The following is a 24500-nucleotide window of genomic DNA, read 5'->3' as shown; positions in this document are numbered from 1 at the left end:
TTCGTTTTTTTCTCTCATCATCATCATCATCATCATCATCATCATCATATTTTCGCGCTTTTCTTAATCTAGGAGCTATGTGCTTGTTGTGATGCATATATATGGTAGGTGGCTAATTAACACATTACTGTTCCCTGCGCTGTGTTTTGCCGTTTGATTGTATGCGTGACGTCTGCACATTACTTTCCTTGTTTTCTTTCGCTTTGCGGCTTACTGCTGTATTGCGCTCAGTGTAGATTGTGCGTTACTTGCGTATTATTTATTTTTCATGCGTATTATTGCCACTATACCAGTTTTTTTCTCTTTAAATATTACTCGCACGACATTTGCTGTACATCGTGCTTATGTAACGCACCTCTAAATGCCTGTAAGGTGTTTTAATATAAACGAATGTAACTAAATCGACAACTTACGCAAACGGCTTCGAAAATAAAAGTAATAGCGAGCTTTAGTTTAGGGGACGCGAGAGGCTTGCGCACGCAAGAACTAGGGGCCACGGTACTGCGCACGCGCTGACTTCAGACGTAGGGGTCTGCGCATGCGCATTAAGTACCGTGGCCCCTAGTTCTTGCGTGCGCAAGCCGCTTGCGTCCCCTAAACTAAAACTCTCTAATGATGACTAACTAAATCGCAGACGCTGCGAGCTCCTCTACAACTTACGCAAACGGCTTCGAAAATAAAACTTCTGATGACCAATTGATTCGCAGATGCTGCGAGCTCCAGTGTTCCTGGCGGTGCTGTCCGCGGCCCTAATGGCCGCCGGCGGCACGCCTAACCACTTCGGCGGCATACGTACGCCCTTCGGCATCATGGGAACCCCGGCCGATTGCAAGTTGGCCGCCACGGCCAGGATGGCCTCGTGCTACGCGAAAGACCAAAACTGCCCGGTCCCCGTTGACCTGAAGGTGCGTACATGACACAGTCGGTCCGCGGGCCGGTCGGCCTCATTGTGCCTTTAGCGGTTGTAGAGGCGCTACGTTACAGTGGCTGTATAGCGACAATCCATGTTGCAAACTGCAAACGATCGTCCTCCGTAGATTCCTTGCTGTGTGCCGTGCACTTTGTGCTTTCACTTGCATCTCTGTGCGGAGTGAAAGCAACCACCCGGTTAGGACTGATTTACGCTCGAGCCACCCATCGCCGCAAGCCGCACCGCACGCTTGCGGTCGCGCGAGAAATTGCACGTATCCAGCACTTGTGCACAGAGAGAGAGAGACAGGAAAGGGGAAAGGCAGGGAGGTTAACCAGAGAAAATAAAATCCGGTTGGCTACCCTACGCCGGGGAGAGAGGGGAGGGGGAGGTAAAGTGGAAACAAAGTAGAGATAAGGAAAGGAAGGAGCATAGACACACAATCACAATCGGTCATTGTCACCGAACACTGTCATCGCACAGCACACTGACACTTGTAGCACTATCAACATCTGTTCAGGCTACAGTCGCCTGTCCAGTTCTGTCGCCCTCAAGAACCGCAACAGTGCCCTCGTCGCCCTCTGCTGCGATGGCTTATGATGGCGGTATCTGAAAATGAGTTCCTCTGTGAGAGGTCTTTGGTGAAAGCGTGCTATCGCGGTTGCAAGTGATTGTCTCTGTAAAGTATATCGAGGACAGTCACAAAGAAGGTGTTGAAAAGTCTCCTCGGTACCACAGTCCTCACACGAGGCGTCGTCGGCCCATCCAATTCGGTAAGCGAAAGACTTGGTGAAAGCCACCCCTAGCCATAGTCGACAAAGCATGCAGGGTAGCTTCGTGACGACAGAGCCCAGCTGGAATACAAAGGCGTAGGGAGGAGTCAAGATGGTGGAGTCGGTAGTTGTGAAAACTTCCAGCGTTCCACAAGGATAACGTGATGTGACGGCTGATCATTCGAAGTTTTCGAGCGGCATCTGTCCTTGATAACGGTATCGGCTCCTCTTCGTCCCCTTGAAGAGCCGACCGAGCAGCGTTATCAGCGTGTTCGTTCCCTATGACTCCGCAGTGACTTGGAAGCCACTGAAATGTCACGTGGTGTCCTTTCTCAGTTAAGGTATGAATGAGTTCTCTAATCTCAAATACCAGTTGTTCGTGTGGTCTGCGCCGCAGGGCCGATAGCAAAGATTGCAGTGCAGCCTTGGAGTCACTGAATATTGTGCACTTGTGCACAAATTACCATTTACACTGTGTGCACAGTCTATACCTTACACATTGTAAACCGAAATTTGTGCACAAGTGTTTGATACGTGCAATCTTTCGCGCGACCGCACGCGTGCGGTGCGGCTTGCGGCGATCGGCGGCTGGAGCGTAGATCGGCCCTTAAGCAACGCACCATCGCATGCGGCAGTCATCGTTCGTCGTCATCCTACTTCCCCGGTCATATGCACATGCATGCATATTTTCGAATTGCAAAGCACCGCCTCTTTCTATGCCGTCTTCCCCTCTCCTGATGCGCGTATTGTAACACTCGTAGACAACCGGCTGTCTGTCTGCCCTACGCATTGTCCGCCCAGCTCCGTTTCTTCATGTATCGACTGTACGCCCTCGTATGCTGCCTCGTATGCTGCCTTACACTCCACTTCTCTCATGCGCGGAAACAGTTGGTATACCATTTTGCTCGCGCGTTTTATTTGCGTTTCATTACGCATTCATCGGTGGCCGTCCCTATATGCTGTATACTCTGCGCTGCAGGTTGCCGACGGTTCAGACGCAGCCGCAGAGCAAGCCGTGGCCGAGGGAGCAGCCGCCGAGTCGTCCTGCCCGCTGCCGCCGGCGGTCGAACACAACGGCGACGATGTCGTTGTTACCGGTAGCCCGGTCCCGCAGCTGACCAGGCGCGCAAAGTTCCGTTGGGACGCCAAGTCTAGGCCGCCCGCTGTATACTCTGCGCTGCAGGCTGCCGACTGTCCAGACGCAGCCGCAGAGCAAGCCGTGGCCGAGGGAGCAGCCGCCGAGTCGTTCTGCCCGCTACGGCTGACCAGGCGCAAAAAGTTCCGTTGGGACGCCGATGCTAGGCCGCCCTACCGTTCGCGTGATAGTATTATGTGTGAAGAAGAGGGCGGGGTCATTTACCGCTGTGGCGTCGACGGCGATGAGGAGGGCATCGACACGTCGAGGTGCACCATACGCAGGGTTAACTGCCCCGCCGTTATCCCGCACGGCGTCGATATGAACCTCCGGCTGTTTTTGGCGGGGCAGTTCGCCAAGTTCTTCTGCATGGCGGCCGCGCGACCACGCGTGTCCGGCCCGGACAACGCCAACACGCCCGAGGACTTGAGGTAAGCGATCTGTTCTAGTACCGCGTAAATAGAACGCCGCCAGTTCCCGCCGCCGGAAGTGACGCATGGCCTACGAGAAGCCGCAGCTACAGTGCTCTAGAACATATTCTAGAGCACTGTACCGCAGCTCGGTGCCCCGCGGCTGCCCGAGGCGCGCTGAAACATCTCGGATGTGACGTGCCGGAACTTACGTCATAGCCGCTAACCAGCAGGTGCGCGCTTTGTCTGCTTATAATTGCTGTTTAGACGCTGCTAAAAAAAAAATCACACAATTACCTGCCCAGCGGCTTCGCCAATATTGGCCCAGTGGTATCCCTTACTCATTTATGACCAATTTGGCCAAAGTGATATATATCGTTGCTGTTGGGCGTGCACTTTGAACTCTATTTTTTTCGATGATTATTTACCGGTAATAGGTTGATTACGGGAAGGTAAACTGAACGCCATTTCTTTTTTATTTCGTGCTCCAAACGTTAGTGCCGGTACGCCAGTGTGACGTCGTGGAGTTCTTCCTGGTATTCGCCATGGTATTCTCGTATTTCTCGCCGCTGTAGCGTAGCAGACGTTCACTAAACTTTGGATATTTATTCTTTGGCTCGATCCATTAAAATGCAGCCCGCATTTACTTGTTGCGCCTTAAGTGACTCGTCGTGCCTTCTCACGGCATACAGTATCGCTGCAATTCACTGAAACAGCTCAACGTACTTACCACGCCCGGTTTATGCCAGCACGCTTCGCCGTGAAGCGTGCACAATGTGTAGTACACGTAGTATGCACGTATGTCATTCAAGGATACTCCGCAACTTCCGGTTTACGGCGGCGCCATGTTTGGGGGAACCAGCGCTGGAGTTTTCACGACACCTACAGCGCCGCCCTGGCGGTCAGAACGTTCACAACTCAGCCGCTCCCGCGGACGAAAATTGCTACTGGAAGCGGCGTTGCATGCGCTCAAAGTCGAAGGAAAACAAAAGGACGCCGACGATACTGTTGCGTATACAAGTGCCGCAGCTACGTCGGTATGAGGGAGGATGTATCCTTCTGCGTCTTTCCATCTACACCCTACGAACAAGAACGGAGGCGGCGTTGAATCCAAGCAGTCAGGCGAGCGGAGTAAGTTCCTGTCTTGTCGCCCTGTCAAGCGGTGTCGGGCTGGTTTGTAAATCGAATTTCGCGTGTGTGCTTAGTTTATTCGATAGTGAAGACGGTCAGCCGTGGCAGCCAGTACCAAACAGCAGAATGTGCAGTCGGCATTTCGTTGGAAACAAAATGAACAATAGCATGCACCATCCGGCATATGTACCAACCATTTTTCCTTCGCAATACCACCGCCAAGCCCCTTCCAATGCCACCGCACGAAGCGAACGATACGAAAAGTAAATATTATCCATTCATTGCCAAGAATTATGTGGGAGGGAAGCTGCCTTGTAATACGAGTTGTGTGCGCATACTGCCGGCGCACGCGCGACTAAGCCGCCTATGTGTTTTTTAAAATGCGCGTGCGGATGAGGACTGGGCGCCGAGATGCATCCGGTAAATAAATGTAATTAGTGCTAAATGTAGCCGGCGTTGTTACAGATCCAGCAGCGGAGCACTCAAACCCTTGCTTGCGCGAGTCAGCTGATGCGATAAAGCTTTCTTCTCCATTGACTGCTCTGGTGAAGTAACATAAGAATTTTTTATGTCTAGCCAGAGAAATATTGAAAGTCTTCAGGCCAACTAATACTTCCGAAACCATAGCGCAGCATGACCGCAGCCATAGCTGCTAGATTTGCGAGGCAGGCTGCCCCGCACGCATGGCAACGGCACACGGCGCAACCAATAAAGAAACGCACGTGCTCGCCGCGGCACTGTGAAAAATATATAAAGCTTAAAAAGCTTCTTTCGTCATTTCTTCACTTGATGGCGCTAGCTTCTTTACGAAAACTGTCCACTTGAAGCGGCGCGAAAACGGAAACATGAGAACTATAATACGGCCGCGCACGTGTGTGTCGTCTGGTCGAGCGGCTGGGATATGCCGCGTTTCGACGCCAGGGCGGCGTGCAACGCACTCTTTTCGACGCGCCGCCTGTCCAGCGCTGGTTCCCCATAGGCTGTTGGTAAGGTTCCCTAAGATGGCGGAAGGTAGCGGAAGCAGACGACAGCAGCGGATGTGACGTCACGTGCATACTATGCATGGGAACGTCAAAATAAACGGGCTGGAGGGTGGTGTGCCCGTCACGTTTACTGTACTGTCTCGGTGATTTCATCTTGTATCGACCCGTTGCGCTATTTGTCGGACATGCCCCTCGTGATCACCGTTTTCTCGTTTGTGCAGCTGGTTCGCGCCCAAGTTCAGCGACCAGGCTTTCGCCTTCTACAGGAATTCGTCCGTTGCCGGAGGATCGACCGAAGACTGCGAGGCCCTGTTCGTCAGCTACGCGATAAGTGTGGAGCTGTCGGATATCTTCAGCTTTGGTCGATAATCACGTTCTCCAACGTTCAGTCGCAAAGTGCATACTTTCACTGAAATTGAGGTCGTCGATTGTTTAGATGGACGTGCGCGACCAACTGTTCAAATAAAAGCCTTCTTGCATGTCCACGTGATTGTGAAATCAATAGATGGCGCTGCGTTATCTGCACGCGGGTAGGCGATGGGAAACAGGTTTGACATCAAGGCGTCCTGCAGATGTGCACCGGCGCTGACTCTATGTGAAAGGGTTTTTTTTCTTTTTTTTTTTAAGAGCACAAATCTGCTTAACTGAGCTTGATCACTCGGAGAGATGGAGATATGTCGCTCGCGCAGAAAAATAAAATGAAAACCGCACATTTTTGGGAACGCATTCGTGTTCGGGATTCGTTGCAATACGTGTCGTAAGGGAACCGGTTTATAATATAATTAGCGAAATTATGATTAGCCGCGATTATGACGTAATTTCGATTTTCAGTGCAAACAATCGTCTCTTCGCATAATCCTGCTCAAGGACGTTACGGGGTCACGTGTAAAACATTCAACATTAGCGATAAAATTCAAACAGCGCTAGACGACAGGACCAGAAAGAGGAGGAGACAAACACGGCACTGAGCACCACTCGCGAATCACACGCTGACCTCGGCATCTGGTCCTGTCGTCTAGCGCTGTTTGAATTTTATTGTTACCATGGAACACCAACTCGCCCAATCCTCTGCCCTTCTGCAGTTCATTAGCGATAAAGTCTATACAGGCTGTCGTCTCTCAAGCACGAGTTGTTCGAGCACCTAAGAAAGCACGCTCACTGACCCTCGTGAACCCACCGTTGAAGTTGATGAGGCGCACCCCTACACACACCTTCCATATCGGGTGTGCGTATACGGCCTCGCCTTGCTCTCAGCGATTGGCGACACGCACACACAGAATAGAAAAAAAGAAAGTGAACTACACGTACACCGCCGCATCCCGCAACCCCAGCAGTATTCGAATCGGCGCGGTGACAAACTCTCTTCGAGAAGTCGCCCTACAAGTCAACCATGGGTAACTTTGACTTAGTCGCCGCTCTGTTTGTACACACGTAAATGGCGCCCTTTTTTACTCTCTTATCACATCTTCTCTCCCTGTCATCTACTCCCTTATACTCCCTATGGCTCATACAATGGTATGAGTCATTGATGAATACAGTTTCCGACACGCTGTTTCCTATGTTGTATGCGTGATTAGAAAGAATGCAAACGCAGTTCGCTTCCATTTGCTGAGTGCTCGTAGCCTCTGCCTTACGGGGCTATGATCCATTGTATTTCTTGCTTGCTTAGTAGGGTATGAGTGCTTACAGGGGAATGAATGGACATGGGTGTGAGGGCAAGGAACATTAGCCATATACAGCTTCGCTGTAAAACAAGCTTACAGCTATACTTGCAATTCTCGGCTTTTGCAGCATACGATTCTAAGAGCGGCAACGATGTCGAGAAAACAACACAGTTTTCAAGCATTCTCACTATCCACTTTCAGCTTCGTCTTGATAGCTATAGGCGCATAGATGTTAAACTTGGCGCAATACAGGACGCCGTCTGTGTTTTGGTGCCGGTCTGGCGTCTGGAACTCCGCGAATCACGTGGAACCGTCAACCCTGGTGGCAATTAAGGCCTCTGCACTAATCAGCCACTGACAGGTTGCTGCAGATACCTTCGCCTTCTGCCAGTTGTGAACGAAACTGGTGTTTGTCTGTAAATATTCATAAAGGGCTTCGCAAAAGGCTCAAAAGTAAACGTTCAAAACTTCGTGTATACGTGCGTATACAATAAAATTTGAACGTGTAAGCGCAGCCGCGATCGATTCCAATGCCAGTGCGTCCAGCGAGGGAGACGAGGGCAGTGACATTTTTCTCAGCTACCATTTTAGCAATTTTTCGTAGAAGAGGACAAGACGTTCATTCCATTTTCTTTCTATTCTCCGGGTAATTGTCGCACGTATTTAGGGATAACTTTTTTTATTGCTGGAATAATAAATATCAGCTACCTTTACTGGAATTCCGATTTTCCTCAATATTTCCTCAAATAAATAGGAAAGAAGACGCCTTTATTCACGCTCAAGATTTCACTACATTTTGCGCCCCTGTACTTCTGGCTCGACGTACACTCTTTTCGAGTTCGTGTAAACGAAGCTACAGTCTTCACGTGACGTCGCAGACGCAGCTGCAGCGCACTGTAATGGGCAGACATGGCGGCTACGATGACGTAATTGAGCCGTATTATCAGGCACACGTTGTTTTGCTTTATTTTTCAGTGACTATTCTTTAACCGGATTATCGCCGTTATCGCGTCGTCGCTGGGCTCAAGACACCCCGCCCCTGTCGTGCTGTCGCGTATCTTGTTTACGCCTCTTTTCACCCTGCTATAGCAGCCCAAGATGGCGGCCACGATGACGTCAATGCAAACGTCATGCGCCACACGGTAAAGTGGCTTTACCACACGGCGCCCAACAATGTCCCCTGCTATACTGTTCTTTTTTTTTTTTTTTTGAAGTGAATGTTAGGAGAGGTTGGCGCCTTTATGGTGGCACCGGCTACTCCTTGTCACTCGCCAAAGTAAACAAATTGGCGTACAAGGGAAGAATAGCGACGCAAAATATAACACTCAGTAGAACACCGGATCAATAAAAAATATACAGTCCAGCAGTACATGAGTCGCAAAGTTCTGTGCACTAGTCCAGTCCACGTACGCATATATAAAGTCAGATGTTTTGAACAGCCAAAACACACAACACATGTAATACACTGCAAGTACAGAACAGAATTAGACATGTTGCGTAAAAGATGTGATTACCCCATAACCCAATTATGAACGACGAACAACGTTTATGTAACTCATTAACGTATTCGGACCATCTGATACTTAATAGCTTCCCAAAATGTTGGTCTCCTCTAAAAACTTTTTCAGAGCAAGAAGTGCTCTTTTTTGAAGGCCCGCAGTTGGCCATGGGCCAAGTATCTTTTTAAGAGTGAACGGTCTTCTGTCTAATATAAACAAATTGGCTTTCAGTACCGTTCTTTGTGTATCGTATTTCGTGCACTCAAGAAGAAGATGATGCACATCTTCATCTGGGTGGCCACAAGAACACTGCGCACTAGAGATACGTTTTATCCTGTACAAGAAGTGTTTCGTAAATGCAGTACCAAGACGCAGCCGGTGTACCAATGTTTCAAATTTTCTGTTGTCTCTGAGAGTTTCCGGCATTGATAAGTTTATATATGGGTCTATAGAGTATAACTCCGAGTTTTTAGCTTGCTGGCCAAACCAGGTAGTTTCGCTGAGGCGACAAGAAATCTGTCTCAGGATGAGACGGACTTCACTACGCAATAGGGGAAGATTGGTTGTCTCTGCGTTATTGTGCGCTCGATTCGCAGCTGCGTCCGCTGCAGTATTGCCAGGAATATTGCAGTGCCCAGGTATCCACTGAAATGCAATTACGTGGTTCATTGCGCTTGCTTTTGTAAGTTCTTTGAGCGTCTCATACAATAGCGAGGTGTTCAAAGAATTTTTCCTATTGCTCTGCAGTAATGTGAGAGCGGTTTGCGAATCGCTCGGCTTGTTTTCTTCCTTTCTATGTTGCGCTGTATCAGACTTTAGTATGCAATACCAACTCGCCCAATCCTCAACCCTAGTATAGTATTTCCATTCCGAAACAATTTATTATGGTTACTTTAGCTGCTTAACGTGAAAACTATTTAAACGCTGCACACTCGGCAGTTTTTGCTTGTCGTTTCTCTAATTGCTTTGAATCGCTGCAATACGCAAATACGAAATACGAAATACGCAAATACCGCTGTGAAGTCTTACCTTGTCCGTAAACGTATTACCGTTTGCGCACAGACCTCATCGCTTGCCCTAGCAGGACGGCCCTGGCGGAAAGATATAAGAATGTCGCTTCCTTTCGTTTTATGCAGGTGACTTAGTGGCATCAGCATCAGCTTGAGAAGCGGAGTTCAGCCAACGTTTACAGTTTCGCACGGTGATGTTGCGACAAGGTCGATTCAAATAGGTCGCCTAGCTTCGGGCGAAAAGCGGTTCAGTACAGATTGTCACCGACATCAGCATGGGGGGTTATGGGAGCAGCGATTGAAGCGCGACTATGTTTGGAGGGAACAAACATTGGGAAAGAAAAACGCGTTTTTTAATTCAAACGAGACACAGTTAGATTCATTCAACGAAAATAAAATTCCTAGTCAATGTTATATATTCGTGACGAGTTAAGAAAATACAAGTTTAATTTTATTATTAATAAGAAATGCATTTCTTTACAGCGCCTATCGCTACAGGGGGCGTTGACGCCACTATCACTCGCAATGCAATGCGCGTCTTGAAATGGGAAGAAAGGCGCATTCATAAAGGTCAGCTGTTGAAATACGCCCCCCTCACAGTTTGTGCTTTCTTGCTTGTCGAAGTTTGTCTGAATTTGGTGGCGCGGGTAGCTTCGTCGCTTCTTAATCTGTGCAGTCAAAAGTAGTGAGTTACGACCGCCAGATAATTGTGTAGTTGTTTTCGTGAGACTGCGCTGGCCGACGGGCGTTGCAACCGACAATAGGATCAGCACTCTACACCTAAAGCTTTCGTCGGCCTCCAAAGAAAGTATGTTCTGTGTAGGGATGCGATTTCGACAACCGTAAGGCTTGCCTTTTCCTGCATCGCTTTCCACGCTGAAAGCTCGGAACGCCCATCAAGTCGAATGGCGGGGCATTTGAATATATAGCCCCAAAGGAAGAACAACAAAACAAATTTCGCGCCTTCGAAAACAAAATGACGTCACTTCTGCTTTTAACGGACACGGCGTCACATTATTTTTTCTTCCACCGGAAGTGTTCCCACCACTACGTTCCGATGGCGCTAAGCCCCATGAACCGCAGATGGACCGCCATGTTTTGAACGTGTGGGCTCCTATGGAAGCTTCGCTACCAGGTATATTTACCTTGTTGCGATATCCAGTACCTTGACACACGACACATACTTTCATGTATCGGAAATACAGACAATGATACGCGTCTTGCCAGTCGTATCATAATACATATAGGAGATGCCCTAAGGCTATCGAAGATAGTATATAAGATACATGTATCTTCGATACTGGACAGTACTCACGGGACAGTTACTTGAAGAAATCCGATTTGAAAAGCATACATTTATCTTCGGCGTTTCGGCCGGTTGAAAATAAGTTTGTTCCTTTCAAGATGGATTTCTTCAAATATATATACATATATATACCGCGCGTGCCAGCTGACGAGGGCCCAGCAGTATAAAGAAAGGGTGCTGCGATATACGGTGTTATGCTTGTGCCTTGGGATTTGCCTGACGGGAGGCCAGTGCTGTGGTGTGTCGACCGTGGAGGCAGCATTCATCCCCACATGGTGCCCGCTTCGGGCACATGACGACTAAGTGCACGGCTTGGGTGTCCTCGCGGCTGCACGGCGTCAACGACGGAAGCGGCCGCCGGCTCACCGACTGCTATTCGGCCCCTCCTCGTGCGGGCAGCAATGCACCCCCTCCCTCCTTTGTGCGGCGGCGCCCAGGGGCAACCCTTTCAGCGACCACCCAAGGACTATGTTTCAACACCTTGCCTTGCAGATTGGTCCCTTTGTCGTATGCCGGGCCATTGAACTTGCCCAACGCACCATACCGACCGACCGACCGCCAGATTGGCCTGACGGCGCAGCGCGGTGCCCGGAGGCGCCGGCCACTGAAAGCGGCGTTGGGACCACGGAGGCTGCCCGGACCCTCTCTCTCTCGAAACTGTTCGTCCCTAGGGACTGTCTGGGGAATCTGGGGACTGGAAGTGTTATTTAAGCAGCTTGCAGCTGCTCGGTTGCTCTCCTGTTAACCACGCCAACTTGTACATACTGTATAAAGAATTCTTCGCCGAGAAAGCTCTCCTCGTCTCTGATTCTGCGTGAAGTGGGGTCCAGACCTCCTGCCGGCCACGCATACCTCGGCACACGCAACAGCTGGATGGCGAGCGGTGGGATCGAGCCTGAAGTATGACGGACGACAGCATACCGAGATCACGGGGACGGACAGCTTAGGGCTGGTGAGTGTTGGCTTTGCTCTTTTGAGTGACCAGGCTGACTGGATAGAGGTGTAATCCTAGTCGCTGGTAGGGAACTGCCGCAGAAGCGTGTGTTTTGGTACTTCTGGGTAGAGGTCGAGGCATTGTCACACCGGTGTTCCGTGATGGATCTCAAACGGTTGCTTAGAACTCAGCTCATATTCCTTTGCGAGGAGCTAGGCGTTGAAGTTCAGCTTCAAATGACGAAAGCAAGTATCATTGAAGTGATTGAGAGCACGGATCTTGCGAAAGAGGAAATCGTAGAAATTTGGAACGAAATCCTAAGGCGCAAGGCGGACGAGCAGAAGCTAACAGAGCTTCGGATAGAGAAACTTCGACTTGAAGTCGAGTTGAGAAAGACAGGTGTGGTTCCGGAATCAGAGGGAGCAGGTAGACATGACCTTTATGATCTATCTAAACTTATGCAGCCCTTCAAGGTTGGGCAAGATATAGGCCTGTATCTGGTAAATTTCGAGAGAACTTGCGAAAAGTCAAAATTTGTTCGCAGCACTTGGGCGCGGCGCATGCTTAGTTTGTTGCCCTGCGAGGCAGCAGATGAGCTTGCGAGGTTGCCTGCGGATGATTCTGACGACTATGATCAGGTAAAAGAGAGCCTATTGAAGCGGTTTCATTTGTCAGTACAGGCATTCAGGCAGAGATTTCGAAGTCTGAACAAAAGGCAGGGCGCCACCTTTGCTGAGTTTGCTTATGAGTTAAAGGTAAATTTGGCCGAGTGGTTAAAGGGCGCCAAAGCTTTTGGCAGCTTCGAAAAGGCGTTACAAGTGTTTGCCTTGGAGCAGTTTTATGCAAAGGTGCCGGAGGCAATGAAACTTTGGATCCAAGAGAGAGATCGGGTCGAGTCGGTGCAGTCAGCCGCTGACCTGGCGGATCAGTATGCCTCACGCAGAGGAATTAAAGAGGAGGCTATGATCGCCGGTGCGGTGGAAAAGAGAGGCTGGGAGGGTACAGCTAGGCCCAGTAATGGGAAAGATGCTGCGAAAGAAGTGGAGCCGAGGGTTCACGAGTAGCCGATGGGGGAACAAGAGAGAGAGATTCGTGAGAAACGTTCACAGAAGAGCTTGTTCGAAAAACGGAGGCCAGTGACGTGCTTTAACTGCAACGAAACCGGTCACATAGCTGTCGGCTGCCGCAAACCAAAAGTTGTGTTCGCGTACATTTCTGACACGCAGACTAATGATGAGCTGCTCAAACCGCATCTGTCTAAACTGCAGGTGAATGGGAAAAGCTGTAACGTGTTGCGGGACAGTGGAGCAACCATTGACTTGGTGCACCCAGATTATGTGAAACAGGAGCAGTACAATGGCAAATGCGCTTGGATAAAGCATGTGTTAAAGGACACGAGTGTCTGCCTTCCGGTCGCAGATGTGGTGCTCAGCGGGCCGTTCGGGGAAGTGTGTACTGAGGCGGCTGTTTCTAACAAGGTGCCGCCGCAGTACACTTACTTGTTCTCTAACCGCACCGATCGCCTACTGAGGGACCAGGGTAAAGATTGGGTAAAGGGTAGCGTTCCGGCTCTAACGACATCTAAAGCGCGTGCATTGGCTGCTAAGCTGGAAATGAAAGAACGGGATACCGACGTGGAAGTAAGCAATCCACTCGGCGATGAGTGCGAAATTGAGCCAGAGAACCCTTCAGTATCTGTGAGTAGTGAGGGAGAGACTGTTAAGCATGAGAGAGAGATTGCAGAAAATGCAGCGGTGAAGGCTCTTGGGCAATCAGGCAGACAAACCAAGTTCGAGAGCGCATTGATGAAGGACGTCGAATGTGACGACGGGTTGTTTGTTCTGCCGTGCTCTAGTCTACTAGATAGCATGCTAGCAAAAGTGACGAGAGAGGTTCTCATGAAGGAGCAAACAGTTAATTTGGCTCTCAACATGACGGAGGAAGTGGCGACAGAAATTCCGTGTCTAAGCGAAATGAAGGAAATTACGGGTGCGAAAGATGTGATGAGGGTCGCTGCGTCTCGGGAAGCTTTGACAGACCTGCGATTGGCTGATCCAAATAACTTGGTAGAAGAGAACATGGATTTGTTTTCTCAAAATCCAGGAAAGACGGAACTGATGGCTCACGACATAGAACTCGCATCCGAGACTCCAGTGAAGTGCCGGAGTTCAGCCAACGTTTACAGTTTCGCATGGTGATGTTGCGATATCCAGTACCTATATGCACGACATATACTTTCATGTATCGGAAATACAGACAGTGATGCGCGTCATGCCAGTCGTATCATAATACATATAAGAGATGCTCTAAGGCTATCGAAGATAGTATCTAAGATACATGCATCTTCGATACTGGACAGTACTCGCGGGACAGTTACTTGAAGAAATCCACTTTGAAAAACATAAATTTATTTTCGGCGTTTCGGCCGGTTGGAAATAAGTTTGTTCCTTTCAAGGCGGATTTCTTCAAATATATATACGTATATATATACCGTGCGTCCCAGCTGACGAGGGTCCAGCAGTGTCAAGAAAGGGGGCTGCTATATACGACACGGCAACAACGGTATTTCGTTAGAATTCACCTTGGGCACTACGGTAAATTTTTCTATTATAATTTATAAGCTAATTTGTCCAAATAAATTGCACAAATTTATAATTTCTTCCGCAACTAGGTACCGTTGTCAAATGGGAAGAGGACTTGGCACCCGGAGGTTCCGCATCCCAGAGCTTACTCATCAACTCATCAACCCTTAACACAAAATACGTCAAGGCATACAACCATGGAAACCACCATAGCCATCCGTGGAGCAGCGCGACCACACGGTGGTGGGTGCGTTACCATCGGTTCCGGCTCAAGGGTTCCACTTAGCCAAACAAAACCCCGCGGATCGACTGGCGCACAAGACAGAGTCGAGCGACTTTGGGATCATGCATCATAACGTAACGGAGAGCTTTCCAGCTAACTCAAGCTTGACTTTCAAAATTGTGCATGCACACAAGGCCAAGTCGAGAGACCTTATAGGAGCATGCATCATAACTTAATGGTGAGCTTTCCGCCTGACAACAAGCTTGAATTTCAAATTGTGCGTCGTAATCGAAAATACCACATTTAACAATTTCCATCCCGCCCAGTTGCTTTTTTTTTTTTACGCGTTTCAATGTCGCGGCGCCAAACGCGAGAAGGAATGCGGAGCGAAGTTGGGCCCGCGCGTTTTCGGCGCTCTCAAAAGGGTGTTTCGAAGAACCAATACTAGACTCAGTGCCCGACTTCGCCACCACGAACAACAAAACAACAACAAAAAGGACGAGGGGCGCCTGCCACTGTAGACCTTGCAGAGAAAGCGGAGCAGCCGTTCTGCGACAAACCTTTCGAATCACAGGGCGCCGACTTGCTTGCCTTCGTAGAAACGGGCCACAGTAAACAATGGGAGACGAGCAGCGAGTTTTGGGTGACGAACGCCGTTCGTAAAGCCTGTTTCATGGTGAGATCTTAGGTCCTCCGCCCTTCGTCGCTCACCTGGCTTGCAGCTGAGAAATTCGTGCAGGTTCGTTGCATCGCTATGTAGTCTCTAATGCGGCAGGTTTGGTGCCTTCAGGTGGCACGCTCTGTCGCTCGGAAAGGTATGCACTCGCCAGCCAGTCTCCGAAAGCACTGCGACATTGCGAGACGCGGTACAAGAATTTCCCTTCTACAAGAATCTCTCTCTCTCTCTCTCTCTCTATCGTTGAGGTGTGGCTCCACCCTCTTCAGTCCACCGTTTTTGAACGTGCCACATGGTGTATGCGCATTTACAACGAAGCCGACGTCATCAACCTCTCAAGGTAGACCGATTTTTTTTATTTCGCTGTACGATATTGGAAATCGAAAATCACGACTCCAACTTTTCTATGATCCAACTTTCTCACAATCCGCCTCTTTCATGTTCCTGTGCTGCTCTCTGACGCGTGCCGCTTGAAACATTTTGGAAGGGTGCCGGGGATTTCGCCGGTTGATTTGTGTACCTGCGCCCATGTTGAGTGTGCGTCGGTTGTGCGTTTCGCAGATCGCGATTAATTGTTAATGTTTTCTCCGAGTAGCATGCCATTCGCCAAACGACTATAGTGGGTGAGCAGGCCCGAGTGCGCTGTTGTGGTAACAGCGCGACCCAGAAAGGCACGCTGGTTTCCTTATGCCGACGTGGCTGCCTTGAGTTCGTTGGCGATGATGTCTGCGATTGCACATCGCGTTTTGTACTCCTTTTACACATTCACTAAACATTTCGCATATTCAAGAGGCCTTCTAGTGCAGCCTTCCACGTGGGATCTGCCAAAGCGGTGCATTTGTTTACATACATAGCTTCAGATCGCTGTTAGCTTCGGATATTCTAAAAATGGTGCATCGCTGATGTGAAATAATCTCAAAACATACAGACGAGTTAGTATGAGCGGCCGAGTCACTTAAACGACTGCAACTGTGATCCGAACACGTATATATTACGGGCTGTTACTACTGATTCTCGCTTTTGCTTAACGTGATCATAGTTACAGTTTGCGCGTGCTATAAAGTATTATTAGAGACAACTGTGCTCGCCAGTGGCGTAGCAACAGGGGGGGGGGGGGGGGGGGCCGTGGGCCCCGGGTGCAAGGGGCCAATGAGGGGGGGGGGGTGTCATATACGTCTGAAGACACCCCTCTTTCCGCCGGCTACACCCGGAGAGGGGGGTGTCAGACGACCTATTGGCCCTGGGTGCCAGACGACCTAGCTACGCCACTGGTGCTCGCCATAAACCCCCACTTACAGACCGTGCAGTTCTCTCCCGAAAACGCGGGTGCCATCGCTGACACCGTCGGCAACTGAGCGAGTTGATGGTGCTGTACCGAATGCACCGTCTCTTGTTTCCCGTTTGACTTCTCTGTAATGAAGAAATGTGTCAACAACACGTACAGACCCATCATCTACGGGAATGCGACCGGCGGCGTTTGGAAACGGTGACCAAAGTACAAGATGTTGGCACAGCGCTGTGTTGCCGCTTATTGTGTACGTGCCGTGCAGAGTGAAGAGCAGTTATCATATTGCTGTAGGGCCACAACCTAACTATAAGAGCGGTTTCCTTCGTCCTTACTGCTTACTTTTAACGTCCCGCTCCATCGGTAGCGGGTTCACAAACTCGACGGGGTCAGGCCTAACCCACACTTCGCTAAACACAATCAACATTGACTCAAACTCCACGTGTACGGCTTGAGAGGACTGAAGCTCGTGCATTTCAGCTTCGAAGGCATGTCGACGCATATTGAGCGCGAATAATTATATTCACAAGTGAATGAGATGCAGCTATTGCGTTGTCGGTTCGACGACTGATCGCGTAGGATTCGGTCAAGCTATCGTGGTCGGCACGCTGATTATGTGGGTGCCGTCGACGAGGAAGGCGGTCGCGCTGTATGACAACTCGCACCCGTCGTTTGCCTCGTTGTCGGCCTCTCTGATGCACTGGTGCTGTCGTAGTTTCAGAAATGTAGCGACAACTCGAGGTCATCGCCGGCCCACGCATACTGACGTTTCCTCGTGCATTGCATATCACGAAGGTTGTACAAATGTGTACAAAGGCGATCGTGTTCGTCTATGGCTCGGCACTACAGCATTGAACTCGGCCGCTTTCGCCAGCAATTCGGCTTTGGAACGGCCTTTCCGACACTGCAGAGCTTTCGAGAGTGACCACGCAAAACTCCGACACCTGCAGTGAATTCATGAATTTCGCTAACTCTTCATAAGTTAGGCTTTAGCTGATTTCGTTTTTTTTCCCTCATCATCATCTTATTTACGGGCTTTTTTAAAATCTAGGAGCTATGTGCTTGTTGTGATGCATATATATGGTAGGTGCTAATTAACACATTACTCTTGCCTTGTGTTCCCTGCGCTGTGCTTTGCCGTCTGATTGTATGCGTGACGTCCGCACATTTCTTTCCTTGTTTTCTTTCGCTTTGCGGCTTACTGCTGTATTGCGCTCAGTGTAGATTGTGCGTTACTTGCGTATTATTTATTTTTCATGCGTATTATTGCCGCTATACCAGTTTTTTTTCTCTTTAAATATTACTCGCACGACATTTGCTGTACATCGTGCTTACGTAACGCGCCTCTAAATGCCTGTAAGGTGTTTTCATATAAACGAATGTAACTAAATCGACAACTTACGCAAACGGCTTCGAAAATAAAAGTAATAGCGAGCTTTAGATTAGGGGACGCAAGCGGCTTGCGCACGCAAGAACTAGGAGCCACGGTACTGCGCATGCGCGTAGTTCTGACGTAGAGGTCTGCGCATGCGCATTAAGTACCGTGGCCCCTAGTTCTTGCGTACACAAGCCGCTTGTGTCCCCTAAACTAAAACTATCTAATGATGACTAACTATATCGCAGACGCTGCGAGCTCCTCTACAACTTACGCAAACGGCTTCGAAAATAAAACTTCTGATGACCAACTGATTCGCAGATGTTGCGAGCTCCAGTGTTCCTGGCAGTGCTGTCCGTGGCCCTAATGGCCACCGGCGACACGCCTAACCTCTTCGGCGGCATACGTACGCCCTTCGGCATCATGGGAACCCCGGTCGTTTGCAAGTTCGCCGCCACAGCCAGGATGGCCTCGTGCTACGCGAAATACCGAACCATCCCGGTCCCCGTTGACCTGAAGGTGCGTACATGACACAGTCGGTCCGCGGGCCGGTCGGCCTCATTGTGCCTTTAGCGGTTGTAGAGGCGCTATACGTTACAGTGGCTGTATAGCGACAATCCATGTTGCAACTGGAAACGATCGTCCTCCGTAGATTCCTTGTTGTGTGCCGTGCACTTTGTGCTTTCACTTGCATCTCTGTGCGGAGTGAAAGCAACCACCCGGTTAGGGCTGTTTTACGCTCGAGCCACCCATCGCCGCAAGCCGCAGCGCACACTTGCGGTAGCGCGAAAAATTGCACGTATCCAGCACTCAGAAAGAACCGAAATGGAACCGCACTCAGAAAGATCACCGCCAAGACGGAGAGTGCTCTAGGCCTCATTCGGAGGATCGCCAACAGGCACCGGGGAATCAAGGAAGAAAATCTCATCCGCATTATACATGCTTTTGTTCTCTGCCACCTTTCATACTCGGTGGCCATGCATAATTGGCATGTGACTGAGAGGAACAAGCTCAATTCACTCATCAGAAAGGTTTTTAAGCTTGCCCTCGGCTTGCCTGCAAGCACCCAAACCGAAAACCTGTTGAAGCTCGGAGTCCACAACACGTTCGAAGAGATTATCGAGGCACAAGAGCACTCACAGCTGCTCAGGCTATCCGGCACCCCGACGGTCCGCAAGATACTCGACGAGATGGGCCTCAATCCTGTCGACCAGTGCCCTGACGCCATGCAGATTCCCAGCGACCTCAGGTCTCAACTGCACATCGCGTCCTGTGCTCGATGGTCGCAGAGAGGCAATATATAGTGATTCCAAGGCAGCCATTAAGGCCTAACAAACCGGTATGGTCTCCCCACAGGCCCTCCGCATTCTCCAAAGCGCCAAAAGTATCTCTCCGCATTCTCTATTTTGGTTTCCCGCTCACTTGGGGTCGATTGAGGGTTCTCCCCCTAACCCTAACGAGGGCGCACACGAGGCCGCGCGAGGACTCACTGACCGCGTCGCCTCAGCAGTCCCTCAGCGCCGCGGTGAACCCTTGCTTACGTTTAACGAGATCACCACGCACTACTATCTGTCAAGACGGGTCTTCCCCCTCCCGCACCCCGCCTTATGTAGGGCGCGGGCGGTTACCCTTCGACTTTTACAAGCCCGTGCGTACCCTAACCTCGCGGTTTTTCATGCCATATATCCCGAAAGATACCCCAGTGCGGACTGCCCTGCCTGTGGACTAAGGGCAACATTGGACCATGTGTTGTGAAGCCATCGGCTCCTCCTTCAGCGAGGATAGGTGGGCTGCGCTCTTGGGCAGCCCCGAACTCAGCGACCAAACCCTGGCCGTCCAGAGTGCCCGCGACCGGGCCGTCAAGCTCGGCTTGGCGGTCCCTACGTGGGACTAGCCGGGGGGCGCGGGGTCTCCCCTGCGTTTTCTCTGGACCAAAATAAAGTTACTTTACTCACTCACTCATCCAGCACTTGTGCACAAATTACCATTTACACTGTGTGCACAGTGTATACCTTACACATTGTAAACCGAAATTTGTGCACAAGTGTTTGATACGTGCAATCTCTCGCGCGACCGCACGCGTGCGGTGCGGCTTGCGGCGATGGGCGGCTCGAGCGTAAAAATCGACCCTTAGGCAACGCACTATCGCATGCGGCAGTCATCGTTCGTCGTCATCCTACTTCCCCGGTCATATGCACATGCATGCATATTTTCGAATTGCAAAGCACCGCCTCTTTCTATGCCGTCTTCCCCTCTCCTGATGCGCGTATTGTAACACTAGTAGACAACCGGCTGTCTGTCTGCCCTATACGCATTGTCCGCCCAGCTCCGTTTCTTCATGTATCGACTGTACGCCCTCGTATGCTGCCTTACACTCCACTTCTCTCGTGCGCGGCAACAGTTGGTATACCATTTTGCTCGCGCGTTTTATTTGCGTTTCATTACGCATTCATCGGTGGCCGTCCCTATATGCTGAATACTCTGCGCTGCAGGTTGCTGACGGTCCAGACATAGCCGCAGAGCAAGCCCTGGCCGAGGGAGCAGCCGCCGAGTCGTCCTGCCCGCTGCCGCCGGCGGTCGAACACAACGGCAACGATGTCGTTGTCACCGGTAGCCCGGTCCCGCAGCTGACCAGGCGCGCAAAGGTCACTTGGGACACCGAGGCTAGGCCGCCCTACCGTTCGCGTGATAGTATTGCGTGTGAAGAAGAGGGCGGGGTCGTTTACCGCTGTGGCGTCGACGGCGATGAGGAGGGCATCGACACGTCGAGGTGCACCATACGCTGGGTTAACTGCCCCGCCGTTAGTTCGCACGGCGTCAATATGAACGTCAGTAGCGTCGAGGCTCACGACCTGCTGCACATGGCGGGGCACTTGGCCAAGTTATTCTGCATGGCGGCCGGGCGACCAACCGTGTCCGGCCCGGACAGCGCCAACACGCCCGAGGGCTTGAGGTAAGCGATCTGTTCTAGTACCGCGTCACGGAGGAAGGAAACTAAGGAGAGGTCCTACCCCTCCGCGCGCTAGGAGAAAAGTGTGGCGGAAATGACGTAGTAGGTTCTCATTTTTTTGCTGCTTTTTTTTTGCTGTATGGCCACGCCTTTTGGGCCACAATGGCGGCGTTGTTCTGATTTTGAGCGCTCACACGTGTTGCTCTGGTAGGTTTCGTGCCGTGGCAAAGGTGCTGTGTGGGCGGGTTTGCGTTAGTCACCGTGTCTTGTCGCGGTGCCGGATGTTGCGCGAAACCACGCGCAGCGCGGCGTGGTTTCGCGAAAGATGTAAACAAGAGAGGAGGGTGGCACAAAAGGCGGAGCATCGCCATGAGCAACGCCAACTTCCGGCTTCACTTTCACGCCGCCAGTTCCCGCCGCCGGAAGTGACGCATAGCCTACGAGAAGACGTAGCTCGGTGCCCCGCGGCTGCCCGAGGCGCGCTGAAACATCTCGGATGTGACGTGCCGGAACTTACGTCATAGCCGCTAACCAGATGGTGCGCGCTTTGTCTGCTTATAGATGCTGTTTAGACGCTGCAAAAAAAAAAAATCAAACAATTACCTGCCCAGCGGCTTCGCTAATATTGGCCCAGTGGTATCCCTTACTCATTTATGACCAATTTGGCCAAAGCGATATATATCGTTGCTGTTCGATGTTTATTTACCGGTAATAGGTTGATTACTGGAAGGTAAACTGAAGGCCTTATTTTTTTTATTTCGTGCTTCAAACGTTAGCGCCGGTACGCCAGTGTGACGTCGTGGAGTTCTTTCTCGTATTCGCCATGGTATTCTCGTATTTCTCGCCGTTGTAGCGTAGTAGACGTTCACTAAACTTTACATATTTATTCTTTGGCTCGATCCATTAAAATGCAGCCCGCATTTACTTGTTGCGCCTTTTATGACTCGTCGTGCCTTCTCACGGTATACAGTATCGCTGCAATTTACTGAAACAGCTCAACGTACTTACCACGCCCGGTTTATACCAGCACGCTTCGCAGTGAAGCGTGCACACTGTGTATGCATAGTATGCACGTACGTCATTCAAGGATACTCCGCGACTTCCGGTTTACGGCGGCGCCATGTTTGGGAACCTATAGGCTGTTGATAAGGTTCCCCAAGATGGCGGAAGGTAGCGGAAGCAGACGACAGCAGCGGATGTGACGTCACGTGCATACTATGTATGGGAACGTCAAAATAAACGGAAGGTAGCGGAAGCAGACGACAGCAGCGGATGTGACGTTACGTGCATAGTATGTATGGGAACGTCAAAATAAACGGGCTGGCGGGTGGTGTGCCCGTCACGTTTACTGTACTGTCTCGGTGATTTCATCTTGTATCGACTCGTTGCGCTATTTGTCGGACGTGCCCCTCGTGATCACCGTTTTTTCGTCTGTGCAGCTGGTACGTGCCCAAGTTCAGCGAGCGGGCTTTCGCCTTCTACAGGAATTTGTCCACTGCCGGAGGATCGAACGAAGACTGCGAGACCCTGTTCGTCAGCTACGCGATAAGTGTGGAGCTGTCGGAGATCTTCTCGTCGAGAGTCTTTGGTCGATAATCACGTGCTCCAATGTTCAGTCGCAAAGTGCATACTTTCATTGAAATTGAGGTCATCGATTGTTTAGATGGACGTACGCGACCAACTGTTCAAATAAAAGCCTTCTTGTATGTGCACGTGATTGTGAAATCAATAGATGGCGCTGCGTTAGCTGCACGCGGCTAGGCGATGCCAAACAGGTTTGACATCAAGGCATCCTGCAGATATGCATGGGGGCTGACTCTGTAAACGGGTGTTTTTTTTTTTTTTTTGAAGAGCACAAATGTATACTTATCTGAGCTTGATCACTCGGAGAGATGGACATATATCGCTCGCAGAGAAAAATAAAATGAAAATGGCACACTTCTGGGAACGCATTCGTGCTCGGAATTCGTTCCAATATGAGTCGTATAGCTATCAGTTTATAATATAATTAGCGAAGCTATAAGTCAGTTATGATGGAAGTTTGATTTTCAGTGCAAGCAGTCATCTCTTCGTGTAATCCTGCTCAAGGACTGGCCAGGGTCACGTATGGAACATTAAACATTAACGATAAAGTCTATACCGGCTGTCGTTGCTCAAGCATGAGCTGTTCGAGCACCAAGAAAGCACGCTCACTCACCCTCGTGAACACACCATTGATGTTGATGGGGCGCAGCCCTGCACACACCCTTTATATAGGGTGTGTGTACGGCTGCACATTCCTCTACGCGATTGGCGACACGCACACACAGAATGGAAAAAAAAGAAAGTGAACTACACGTGTCGCCACACCCCGCAAGCCCACCAGTATTTGAATCGGCGCGGTGACAAACTCTCTGCAAGAAGTCACCCTACAAGTCAACCATGGGTGACTGCGACTTGGTCGCTCTGTTGTACACACGTAAATAGTACCCTCCTTTACTCTCTTATCACATCTTTTCTCTCTGTCGTTTACTCCCTTATACTCCCGATGGCCCATACAATGGTATGAGTCATTGATGAATACAGTTTCAGACACGCTGTTTCCTATGTTGTATGCGTGATTAGAAAAAATGCAAACGCGGTTCGCTTCCATTTGCCGAGTGCTCGTAGCCTCTGCCTTACGGGTCTATGATCCATTCTATTTCCTGGTTGCTCAGGAGGGTATGAGTGCTTACAGGGGAATGAATGGACATGGGTATGAGGGTAAGGAACATTAACCATATACAGCTTCGCTGTACAGCAAAAAGTAGTTTACAGCTATACTTGCAATTCTCGGCTTTTGCAGCATACGATTCTAAGAGAGGCAACGACGTCGAGAAAACGACAGCACAGTTTTCAAGCGTTTTCACTATCCGCTTTCAGCTTCGTCTTGAAAGCTATAGGCCCATACATTTTAAACTTGGCGCAATACAGGACGCCATCTGTGTTTTGGTGCCGGTCTGGCGTCTGGGACTCCGCGAATCACGTGGAACCGTCAACCTTGGTGGCAATTAAGGCCTCTGCACTAATCAGCCACTGACAGGTTGCTGCAGATACCTTCGCCTGCTGCCAGCTGTGGACGAAACTGGTGTTTGTCTGTAAATATTCGTGAAGGGCTTCGCAAGAGGCTCACAAGTAAACGTGTTCGAAACTTCGTGCACATAGGTACAATCAAATTTTAAAAAAAATAATGGGGTATTACGTGCCAAAACCACTTTCTGATTATGAGGCACGCCGTAGTGGAGGACTCCAGAAATTTCGACCACCCAGATTTAGGTGGACCACAGATTCGTCCACCTAAATCTAAGTACACTGGTGTTTTCGCATTTCGCCAATCAAATTTGAACGTGGAAGCGCAGCCGCGATCGATTCCAATGGCAGTGCATCTAGCGACAGTGACGAATACAGTGACCTTTTCCTCAATTATCATTTGAGCAATCTTTCATAGAAGAGTACAAGACGCTCATTCCATTTTCTCCGCATTCTCCGGGTAATTGTCGCACGTATTCAGGGATAACTTTTTTTATTGCTGGAGTAATAAATATCAGCTACCTTTACTGGAATTCCGATTTTCCTCAATATTTCCTAAAATAAATAGGAAAAAGACGCCTTTTATTCACGCTCAAGATTTCAGGA

At 50.0% G+C, this 24500-nt stretch overlaps 2 protein-coding genes and 1 long non-coding RNA gene across 6 annotated transcripts in view; 2 read left to right on the top strand and 1 right to left on the bottom strand.

The window, feature by feature from the left end:
- The window catches only part of LOC139047726 (uncharacterized), a 99839-nt gene that overhangs the window by 73025 nt on the left and 2314 nt on the right, over window positions 1-24500 (bottom strand). The gene's annotated exons all lie outside the window — the stretch shown is intronic.
- LOC135896617 (uncharacterized) lies at window positions 693-5827 on the top strand. Of its 3 annotated transcripts, none has more exons than XM_065425090.1 (3): window positions 693-905; window positions 2663-3249; window positions 5564-5827. In XM_065425090.1, exons 1-3 carry the CDS (start codon window positions 708-710, stop codon window positions 5709-5711), a joined length of 933 nt encoding a protein of 310 aa, XP_065281162.1. In that variant the 5' UTR covers window positions 693-707; the 3' UTR covers window positions 5712-5827. The 3 variants fall into 3 exon arrangements, with proteins under 3 accessions (XP_065281162.1, XP_065281164.1, XP_065281163.1); XM_065425092.2 differs by lacking the exon at window positions 693-905 and adding an exon at window positions 2245-2570; XM_065425091.2 differs by lacking the exon at window positions 693-905 and adding an exon at window positions 2248-2574.
- On the top strand, window positions 20040-22558 carry LOC135896357 (uncharacterized). Of its 2 annotated transcripts, none has more exons than XM_065424742.2 (3): window positions 20040-20300; window positions 20389-20849; window positions 22286-22558. In XM_065424742.2, exons 1-3 carry the CDS (start codon window positions 20235-20237, stop codon window positions 22440-22442), a joined length of 684 nt encoding a protein of 227 aa, XP_065280814.1. In that variant the 5' UTR covers window positions 20040-20234; the 3' UTR covers window positions 22443-22558. The 2 variants fall into 2 exon arrangements, with proteins under 2 accessions (XP_065280814.1, XP_065280813.1); XM_065424741.2 differs by having other exon boundaries at window positions 20041-20296.

The sequence above is a fragment of the Dermacentor albipictus genome, chromosome 7 (assembly GCF_038994185.2).
Source record: "Dermacentor albipictus isolate Rhodes 1998 colony chromosome 7, USDA_Dalb.pri_finalv2, whole genome shotgun sequence".
In the NCBI taxonomy this organism is placed as follows: domain Eukaryota; kingdom Metazoa; phylum Arthropoda; class Arachnida; order Ixodida; family Ixodidae; genus Dermacentor; species Dermacentor albipictus.
The sequence above is the reverse complement of the archived record's forward strand: the minus strand, read 5'-3'. Positions and strand labels throughout refer to the sequence as shown.

What these genes read in the sequence shown, in the direction of transcription:
- LOC135896617 (XM_065425090.1), top strand. Translation starts at nt 708, where the DNA reads ATGCTGCGAGCTCCAGTGTTCCTGGCGGTGCTGTCCGCGGCCCTAATG. An exon ending in CGGTCCCCGTTGACCTGAAG is followed by an intron (nt 906 to 2,662) that starts GTGCGTACATGA and finishes TCTGCGCTGCAG; the next exon opens with GTTGCCGACGGTTCAGACGC. An exon ending in AACACGCCCGAGGACTTGAG is followed by an intron (nt 3,250 to 5,563) that starts GTAAGCGATCTG and finishes TCGTTTGTGCAG; the next exon opens with CTGGTTCGCGCCCAAGTTCA.
- LOC135896357 (XM_065424741.2), top strand. Translation starts at nt 20,099, where the DNA reads ATGCATATTTTCGAATTGCAAAGCACCGCCTCTTTCTATGCCGTCTTC. An exon ending in TTCTCTCGTGCGCGGCAACA is followed by an intron (nt 20,297 to 20,388) that starts GTTGGTATACCA and finishes TCTGCGCTGCAG; the next exon opens with GTTGCTGACGGTCCAGACAT. An exon ending in AACACGCCCGAGGGCTTGAG is followed by an intron (nt 20,850 to 22,285) that starts GTAAGCGATCTG and finishes TCGTCTGTGCAG; the next exon opens with CTGGTACGTGCCCAAGTTCA.